This window comes from Scardinius erythrophthalmus, assembly GCF_964197995.2.
Source record: "Scardinius erythrophthalmus genome assembly, chromosome: 9".
Lineage (NCBI taxonomy): Eukaryota > Metazoa > Chordata > Actinopteri > Cypriniformes > Leuciscidae > Scardinius > Scardinius erythrophthalmus.
This window is the reverse complement of record NC_138229.1, coordinates 37,768,397-37,778,985: the sequence shown is the minus strand read 5'-3', so window position 1 is coordinate 37,778,985 and position 10,589 is coordinate 37,768,397. Positions and strand designations below refer to the sequence as shown.

At 37.4% G+C, this 10,589-nt stretch overlaps 1 protein-coding gene across 2 annotated transcripts; it reads right to left on the bottom strand.

Annotated features, from left to right (window-relative positions):
- Positions 1-126: 126 nt before the first annotated feature.
- Positions 127-10,274, bottom strand: LOC308695709 (SLAM family member 5). Of its 2 annotated transcripts, XM_081373889.1 has the most exons (7): positions 9,759-10,274; positions 9,363-9,409; positions 9,062-9,212; positions 8,548-8,847; positions 6,420-6,722; positions 1,363-1,467; positions 127-698 (listed from the first exon to the last, which is right to left on the bottom strand). In XM_081373889.1, exons 1-7 carry the CDS (start codon positions 9,796-9,798, stop codon positions 682-684), a joined length of 963 nt encoding a protein of 320 aa, XP_081230015.1. In that variant the 5' UTR covers positions 9,799-10,274; the 3' UTR covers positions 127-681. The 2 variants fall into 2 exon arrangements, with proteins under 2 accessions (XP_081230015.1, XP_081230014.1); XM_081373888.1 differs by having other exon boundaries at positions 9,062-9,409; positions 9,759-10,253.
- Between the last annotated feature and the right edge of the window lie 315 nt (positions 10,275-10,589).

Below are 10,589 nucleotides of genomic sequence, written 5' to 3'. Positions count from 1 at the left end.
AACACAGAACAGAATTTCATTGACTGACACTGAATTATGAAGACAAAGTTCAAAGTTGGCCAGTGTAAAGTTATGCTACTTTGGTGAATCCAAACGCTGAGGTCAAAATGAAGCACACTTACAAGTAGGTCACAGTATCATTTAATCAAATGACAAAACTGAAAATGTTTTTTTAATTAAAAAAAATTATAATTTATTTAAAACAAATCCAAGCTTACAATGGAAACAGACTACTGAGAATTATACATTAACATACAAACAAATACGTTTTCCTTCAGGACAAAAAAAGCAGAAATACAGTAGCTACTGAAACTGCCAGAATCTTAATAAAATATTTTTAAAAATGAATGAGCATTTAAATGAGGATTAAATCATCAAGTTTCTCATCACAAAATTGAAAAAAAAACAAATCACACTGCTATAATTCTTCAATGAGTGGCATTGAAAGGACATTTCTAAAAATCAACTGAAGGATTTTTAAAAACAGTCAGTCGGCATCAGACCACCATTTTCATCATGTCTGGACGGACATTCTGAGTGATGGTGACAAAACACACATGAACGGACATCATTTTAAATATTTACATAATCACACTAACCAGAGAGCTTCAGTGTGTGCAATAATATAGTCTCTCCATCTCATCTTTCCACACATTCTGCATTTCATCCTCACAGTTCTCTTCAGCAAGTTTCATCAGCTGATATAAAAAAAAAAAGAGAGCATTTTTTCAACATTTTTGCCAATATATATATATATATATATATATATATATATATATATATATATATATATATATATATATATATATATATATATATATATATATGATCACAGGAATAAATTACATAAAATATTCAAATAGAAAAAAAGTTATTTAAAATCATAATATTTCACAATATTGCTTTTAGGGCTGTAACAATATATTGTGTCGCAATACAAAAATGCAACAATATGTATCGTAGATAGTGACAATATGTATTGTGTATAGTTCACCCAAAATGAAAATGACTGCGCGAGATAAAATTCAAGTTTACAGAGTTTTAGTGTCAGTACTACATTAAACTATTATATACAGTATAATGTTATAATGTATAATAATGCAATGGGAGACTATTTGTGGGTCCTGATAATGCCAAATGTTACATTCTTTTAAATATACCTTTTTTTGCGTTTTAACCAACAGTAAAAATATTTTTGTCTTGGAGTATCGCAATTATATCTTATTGTGAGTTCAGTATCGCAATATGTAACGAATCGCGACATGAGGGTATCCTTACACCCCCATTTCTTACTGTATTTTGGTCAAATAACTGGTGAGAGACTTCTTTCTTGTATGAAATGGCTGCATGAGAAATACTTACTCTCTTGTTCTGCTTTCCTACAGACACACAATAACACAACAGTCACCGTGAGAACTACAGGAATCAGCAGCAGGAGCATCAAACAGTAGAGCAACGAGTTGATGTCTGAAACGATAAAAAGCGGGGGGTGTTATTCGCTATAACAACCGCCTCGCTATACATTATCCCTTACTTAATTTATTATCATATTCATAAAAACACTGGTTTGTAGCGCACAGTTTTAATGTTTTTTGCACTTATTCTTAATGTGACAGCAGGTGCTATTGTGCTGCTTGATATTGCAAAGTGTAATCTGTTGTTTTCAGAACTTAATTTATGAACGCAATCATAAACACACTGGTTTGTAGTGCAAATTATTTTACCATTTACTGCATTTTGTTATCCTTCCAGTTATTTACTAATGAATCAGAAAACAGCTTACTTCTGTGTTGCTACATAAGGTTAATAATGGCTAATGAATTGGACAAAAACACCTGAATCATTCTTCAAATATCTTTATTTGTGTTGTTTCGCAGAGGGGGAAACATATGGGTAAAGAACAGCATGAGGAAATGAATTACACTCTTAAAAATAAAGCTTTCAAAAAGGGGGTTTTGTAGCGATGCTATAGAAGAAAGATTGTTGGTTCTGCATAGAACAGTTCTTAAAGTCCCCCTGTGGTGAAAATCAAGCTTTTAATGTTGTTTAAATGTCTATGTGGTGTTTTTAATGTGCTTTAAGACAAACCATGTGTAAATTCATAAGTCGACACCTTTGCTGAGTATTTTCTCCTTAAAACTGCAGTGAATCTCAAAAACACGGTTTGAAATCACTGGTGTTTCTGACGTCACAAACTACCTTGTAACCAATCAGATCAACGTGTGATCGTCAACGAGTGGATCTCTGAGCTGAGTGTGTGAGTGGAGGCGGGGCTCATTTGCATATTCATAGAACCTTATACACTCACCTAAAGGATTATTAGGAACACCATACTAATACTGTGTTTGACCCCCTTTCGCCTTCAGAACTGCCTTAATTCTATGTGGCATTGATTTAACAAGGTGCTGAAAGCATTCTTTAGAAATGTTGGCCCATATTGATAGGATCGAGGGCACGAAGCTCCCGTTCCACCACATCCCAAAGATGCTCTATTGGGATGAGATCTGGTGACTGTGGGGGCCATTTTAGTACAGTGAACTCATTGTCATGTTCAAGAAACCAATTTGAAATGATTCGAGCTTTGTGACATGGTGCATTATCCTGCTGGAAGTAGCCATCAGAGGATGGGTACATGGTGGTCATAAAGGGATGGACATGGTCAGAAACAATGCTCAGGTAGGCCGTGGCATTTAAACGATGCCCAATTGGCACTAAGGGGCCTAAAGTGTGCCAAGAAAACATCCCCCACACCATTACACCACCACCACCAGCCTGCACAGTGGTAACAAGGCATGATGGATCCATGTTCTCATTCTGTTTACGCCAAATTCTGACTCTACCATCTGAATGTCAAAACAGAAATCGAGACTCATCAGACCAGGCAACATTTTTCCAGTCTTCAACTGTCCAATTTTGGTGAGCTTGTGCAAATTGTAGCCTCTTTTTCCTATTTGTAGTGGAGATGAGTGGTACCCGGTGGGGTCTTCTGCTGTCGCCTCAAGGTTGTGCATGTTGTGGCTTCACAAATGCTTTGCTGCATACCTCGGTTGTAACGAGTGGTTATTTCAGTCAAAGTTGCTCTTCTATCAGCTTGAATCAGTCGGCCCATTCTCCTCTGACCTCTAGCATCAACAAGGCATTTTCGCCCACAGGACTGCCGCATACTGGATGATTTTCCCTTTTCACACCATTCTTTGTAAAGCCTAGAAATGGTTGTGCGTGAAAATCCCAGTAACTGAGCAGATTGTGAAATACTCAGACTGGCCCATCTGGCACCAACAACCATGCCACGCTCAAAATTGCTTAAATCACCTTTCTTTCCCATTCTGACATTCAGTTTGGAGTTCAGGAGATTGTCTTGACCAGGACCACACCCCTAAATGCATTGAAGCAACTGCCATGTGATTGGTTGATTAGATAATTGCATTAATGAGAAATTGAACAGGTGTTCCTAATAATCCTTTAGGTGAGTGTATACCAGTGACGTGCGGTGATGTCTTAACGAGGCTAGGCACTGAGTTATGAAAGCCAGATTACCTGATTTATTGTTTAGGCTAATAGTATGTAATAACAGTAAACGTTACGCACAAGCACGGCATATCAAGAAATGTACAAATCAGGATGTATATCGTCTCTCTCTCTCTCTCTCTCTCTCTGTCTCTCTCTCTCTCTGTCTCTCTCTCTCTGTCTCTCTCTCTCTCTGTCTCTGTCTCTCTCTCTCTCTCTCCCCCTCTCTCTCTCTCACACACACACACACACACACACACACACACACACACACAGGTAGTTAATGTCCACTCCAGCATCAGAATGCAACCATTTTTAATCCTTAATTGTTGCACAGCGGCCAATTATGTTTATCAGTCAGCAAAAGTAAAATCACACACTGCTCAATTGAATATGAAGGCAAATGGCTTGCATTAATTCAACCACATTTATCAATTCAATATTAAGCCTAATAGTTTTTGACTCACCAGTCGGTAGATTATTTGTACATAAAATCCATCCGCCGCTCTTTCCTCGTGAATACGTCGATCACAGCTTTGTAAAACTCGTCTTTACGGGCCTTCAGTTTGAAAAGTCTCAAATTTTGAATTAAAATCAAGCTTGAAACTCTGTGATCACGGCCGGTGCTGTCATTTTGACTTTGAGTTTGGCGGGTATCAGGTAGGCTATGTAAGCTAGCTGTGGTGTAACGTTAATGACGTTAGCTAGTCTGATATGTTACGGAGATGTTTACGGGCATAGCATATTTACGTCCAAAGGCACAGCAGATTTGTGCTTTTTGCCGTACATGTTAAAGAATACAGGATCGAAGTGCGCATGCGCAACATGGGTTTTTCGCTTGTCGTCTGCAATGAATGGACAGTAAAAGCACTGCTTATTCTACCAATTCTACCATTTGTTTTTTATTTGATTATGCATAACCGCTACATTTGTCATCATAACGTCTAAACAATTGGAATAACACACATATTGCATAAATAACAAGAATAAACAGTAAAAATACAAATACAAGTTTATTATTTAATAAAACATTTTTATTTTTGAATTTTGGCAGGGTAGGCAGTGCCTAGCTTGCCTACCCAGACCGCACGTCACTGGTGTATACTATATGAGGCAAGTGTGTAGAGTTACATTCAAGCTATTTAAGGCATAAAGAAATATTTTTTTAAATGGAAAAAAAGTTTTAATATGTAATTTTGGTGATCAAAGAGTTTTAAGAGATAAAATTATCGACAACAGGGGGACTTTAAAAGAACCATTTTTTTCTTATTATGAATAACTAATACTAGGGCTGAACGATATTCTGTTTTAACATCGACATCGCGATGTGCGTATGAGCGATAGTCACATCGCCGGAACATGTGATGTGAAGGGTAGTAGCACTGATGGTGTATTAAGAGAACGGTAGCACACAGTAAACACGAGTTTGTTGTATGGCTTGTTGCTGGGGTGACGAAATGATGATTTCTACCAAAAAGAAAGTCAAAATATCTTGGCTATAGTCGGCTATTTGGGACTATTTCGGCTACAAAAAGGAGGATGTTGACCAAAAAGAGGTAGCCTACTTTTACCTTTGAGTGTTATAAAGTTGTGGATGGTTGTCTTTTCTAAAAAGTCTTTTGTCTTTTATTTTTCGTGTTCGCATTTATGAGGAAAAAACAATGTTACGTGACAGTTCTCCATTACGGATGCGAGCGCTCTGAAAGTGGCACTAAAAGACTGCTTTAAAACTTTCACAGAGACCTCAAACAGAAAGCACAAAGCCTTTCTTTAAAGCGATTTTCATTTTGTATTAATTGTATCTTAATTTTTATCAGTGTTTCATTATCCAATTTCCTAGGTTTAATAAATAAAAAGTAAATATAGCAGAGATATGCTATACGGAGACGCCAGCGCCTGACTGGAGCTTAAGCTATCATCCATGAACCGAAACTCAGTGTATAAGGTAGCCTACTCGCCTCACACACCTAAAAAAAATATAGAAATATATATATTATCTACAGAAATCTCTACTTTATCTCTACTTTATCTCTAAACATAACCATTCAAAACAAAATAAAACTATGTAATCAGAAATGTGCATTTCTCTCCGGCTCGTTCACTGCGAAGATCGCGAGTTAGTAGCCTATCGTCAACTTCATCTTTGCAGCCGACACAGAAAACACTTGTTTATTAATAAACAATTAAAATGTTTCATTGAAATATTTTACATATTCTTAATCATTACTTTTGCTGGTTCTTAGTGACAGCTTTTATGTGCCGTTTACATGAACGCGTCACTGCATCAGCACCCGAAAACAGAGAGAGAGAGAGAGAGAGAGAGAGAGAGAGAGAGAGAGAGAGAGAATAAGACTCTTTGACTTATTTTGAAGAATTATAGCCTAATGAACAAACAAACATCTGTTAAGAGCACCGCCACGTTGGATTGCGTAGAACGTTCACCGAATTGTTACAGAAATATGTTCTAATTTTGGAATAAAATATTAAGTGACCTTTTTGTCACTTGTAATGAAGCTTGCTTATTAGTGAAATTATTAATATCATGGAATGGTAATAATTGACTTTAGCCTGGATTGATGGTTCGCAATATATATCGTTGGGAAAAAAATATCGCGATGTAATTTTTTTTTTCAATATCGTGCATCCCTAACTAATACTCTAATAATCGAAAGAACATTTTTTTCCACTATAAAGAACCATTTTTGGAATGGAAAGGTTAAAAATGATTCTTGTTAAATATTCTTCATGGAACCATCAATGCCAATAAAGAACCTTTATTTTTAAGAGTGTAACCTTTCAAACGATGTGCACAACAGTACAAATGTCTCTTCATAGCTTTCAGTTACAATAAAGTACAGCTGAGTCTAGACTGAGAAGAGTCATGCAAAAGAAAAGAGAAGTTGCTAACTTACATGAAGGTGGCTGGCAGAGATCTGAAACGTTAAGCAGTGTTGACGTCTGATTGCCGAAGGAGTTGTTTACCACACAGCTGTAGGTGTTTTCATCGAGATACTCCATTTCCAGAGGTATAGACAGTGTGTTATTGAGATCAGAGCCACTGACGCTGGAGACTAAATCATTGCCTCTGTACAGGGAAAGAGTCGCCCATGTCACATTCTCCACAGAACACATCAATACACACGCTGGACCTAAAGATCTTTCTGATGCCGTGGAGTTCTGAGAGGCCCTGCTGATCATGGGAATGGGCAGAGGAGCTGGAAGTAAAAATCAGACCCTATTAGTTACATGTTGACATTAACATATGCCTTAGACGTTTTTTTTTTCATTGTTATGTATTTAGCTGACTAATGTATTTAGCTGATTAATGTTAATAAATGGAACCTTACTGTTACCAATAAACAATTATCATTTTAGAAAAAGAGACTTAGAGATCCAACGAGTTACAAGAAGATTAAAACGTATTATTTATTTCTGAGCGTAGACTTTAACACTGAAATTCCTGATGGAAGTCTTTCTGCCGTTGACGATAGTTAATTTATAAAACCGCAGATGGAAAGATGGAAAACTGCATTTTTCCATATTAAAAATATATCTAAATTATGTCATATGCTCTCATTGACAAATGCGGAACAATTAGTTCATGCGTTCATGACATCAAGGCTAGATTATTGTAATGCTATTATGGGTGGTTGCCCTGCGCGCTTCATAAACAAACTACAATTGGTCCAAAACGCAGCAGCTCGAGTTCTTACCAGAACCAGGAAGTATGACCATATTAGCCCGGTTCTGTCAAAACTGCACTGGCTCCCTATTAAACATCGTATACATTTAAAAATATTGCTGATTACTTACAAAGCACTAAATGGATTAGCTCCGCAGTACTTGAGCGAGCTCTTAACGCATTATAGTCCTTCACGTCTATTGCGATCTCAAAATTCCGGCCAGTTGATACCTAGAATATCAAAATCGACTGCTGGCGGTAGATCCTTCTCCTATTTAGCACCAAAACTTTGGAACAGTCTTCCTAACATTGTCCGGGAAGCAGACACACTCTGTCAGTTCAAAGCTGGACTAAAAACACATCTCTTTGACCTAGCATACAAAACACATTATAGACTTCTATAATTCAATGTTAGGCTGCATAGATTAGGTCAGCCGGAACCGGGAACACTTCCCATAAATCCTGATGTACTCGTTACATCATAAGAAGAATGGCGTCTACGCTAATATTAGTCTCTCTGTTTATCCCGAGATTTACCGCAGTCCACCAGATCCAGGCTGTATCCAGATCTGATGAAGGACCAGCGCCTGGACGCGATGACAGCGCAGTCTTTAAGTGTAAACTAGTATCTCCCCTGTGAAGGCCTCCCTCCCCTCCCTTTACCTCTCTACAGATAAAGCATTGTCGGGATAATTCCGGTTCGCATGGCTATGCGAAAGCGATAAATATTCTCTATTATAAATTTTAAGGCCAGACAAGTAGTTTGTTGAGGGTTGATTTGTAGAGAAGGACTACACACCTGCGCACATATATTCAAACACGCATACCTATAGACTGAACTCGTAATACGCATATGCACGCCTCTGCGTTCTCACTGGTTCACGTTTTTGAAGTTTGCATAGAAAGAACTTAAGAGTTTTCTGTTAAAATGGTGTCGTCTTAGCGGTCCCCAAGTTAATAACTAATGATCATTGCGACGGAAGCGAATCAATCAAAACTAACTTTAGCTGGACAGTAATTTTATTCTCAAGCTGCTATAAAGCCAAAACAATCTCTGTTACTTTAATTTCCTATTATCAATGTAAAGCCGCTTTGGAACAATCTCCATTGTTAAAAGTGCTATATAAATGAAGATGACTTAACTTGACTATAAAGAACCATTTTTGGAATGGAAAGGTTCCTTGGATGTTAAATATTCTTCATGGAACCAATAAAGAATATTTATTTTTAAGAGTGTAACCTTTCAAATGACGTCCACAACAGTACAAATGTTACAATTACAGCTTTTAATTAAGTACAGCTGAGTCTAGACTGAGAAGAGTCTGTCATGCAAAAGAAAAGAGAAGTTGCTGACTTACCTGAAGGTGGCTGGCAAAAATCTGAAACGTTAAGCAGTGTCGTCTGGTTGCCGAAGGGGTTGTTTACCACACAGCTGTAGGTGTTTTCATCGAGATACTCCATTTCCAGAGGTATAGACAGTGTGTTATTGAGATCAGAGCCACTGACGCTGGAGACTAAATCATTGCCTCTGTACAGGGAAAGAGTCACCCATGTCACATTCTCCACAGAACACATCAATACACACGCTGGACCTAAAGATCTTTCTGATGCCGTGGAGTTCTGAGAGGCCCTGCTGATCATGGGAATGGGCAGAGGAGCTGGAAGTAAAAATCAGACCCTATTAGTTACATGTTGACATTAACATATGCTTTAGACTTTTTTTTCATTGTTAGTTCACCCTAACTAATGTATTTAGCTAACTAATGTTAATAAATGGAACCTTACTGTTATAAATAAACAATTATCTCAGAAAAAGAGACTTAGAGATCCAACAAGTTACAAGAAGATTAAAACGTATTATTTATTTCTCACCGTAGACTTTAACACTGAAATTCCTGATGGTGGAAGTCTTTCTGCCGTTGACGATAGTTAATTTATAAACTCCAGAGTGTTCATATCTAGTTTTCTTAATGGTCAGAGACCCGGTCTGATTATCCAGTTGCAGTCGGTCTCTAAATGGCACCTGTTGACTCACATATATGGAGAACATGTAGGACCATTTGATGATTTCAGCTATAAGGTTGTGTGGACTGTTAGGTCCAAACCTCCACAAAATGTCATCATTTCTCTTAATTTTTTCGATATTAGTGTGCAGAGTGACTGAATCTCCCACCATTACTGACACTGTTTCAGTGTTATCCCTCTCTGCACCAAACACACCTGCAGAAACACAAACAGTGTTATGAAATCATGTTGTCATCAATGATGACTTAATCCTAGCTGAGGAAACTTGCTTTATATCACTTTATCAACTTCTTAATATTAAGCTTCAACACAGCAATGAGTTGTTTAAGATAATTTGGTGGAATATGGCAACAGTTTTTTAACTGATGTTTGATGTCATTAAAAACGACAGAAATTGGGAACAGAGAGAAATATATTTAAATTAAGAAATTGTAAATATTACATTGCTCCAAATTCCGAAACACTCACAACACGGTTAGTGGGGGGAAAAAACTAGACCAGATCCCATTATTATTAAACTATTATTAAAAACTCTTCAACTTACCGGCTAGTAAACACAAGATAACGACAGTCTTGAAATGCATTGTCCTCTACAACTCCAAACAGTCTCTGAAAACTGAGCTCATGTGTGCGTTGAGAACCGCTCCACACTCACTGGAACTAGTAAGTAAATACTGTTTGTCGAAATGTGGTTCGTGGCTCGCGCCAGTGGCTCATAGACTGAGCCAAAAAAAAAAATAATAATGTTTTTTTTTTTTAGAGGATCGACTTCGATTGTAGCGCGTTTAGCTGAGATGAATCAATACACCCATCGTCGGCACGAGCACGCCCATAACTGCAAGTCTCGGAGAAAGAATGAGAGTAGCCTAGCAGGTGGCAAACGTTTCTAACTTTAGTGGTTTATAGTTGCTTTAAAGGCACAAACTTGGCTTCGCGTTAGGGTTACGATTTTCTAAACATGTCTGCTACTATTTCAAGAGGGTTTTAAATGGCTGCTTTTTTAGTGACTTTTGCCTTTGAATCCCATATTCAGATGTTCAGGAACTTCATTGGATCCTTCGAAAGATAAGAGATGCGGGTTTTTTTTTTTCTCTCGTTTTTTTCACAACTAGCAACGTCTTAAAGGGATAATTCACCCAAAAATGAAAAGCCATTCTAGGTGTATATGAAATTCTTTTTTCAGACTACTAAAATTACAGTTAGCCTATATAAAAAATGTCCTGGCTCTTCTAAGCTTTATAATGGGAGTCCATGGGTATATTTTTTTGTAAGTCCATCAAAGCACATCCATCCATGTTAAAAGTGCTGAATGATTCTGGCGGGTTAATAAAGGTCTTCTAAAGTGAAGCGATGCGTTTGTGTAAGAAAAATATCC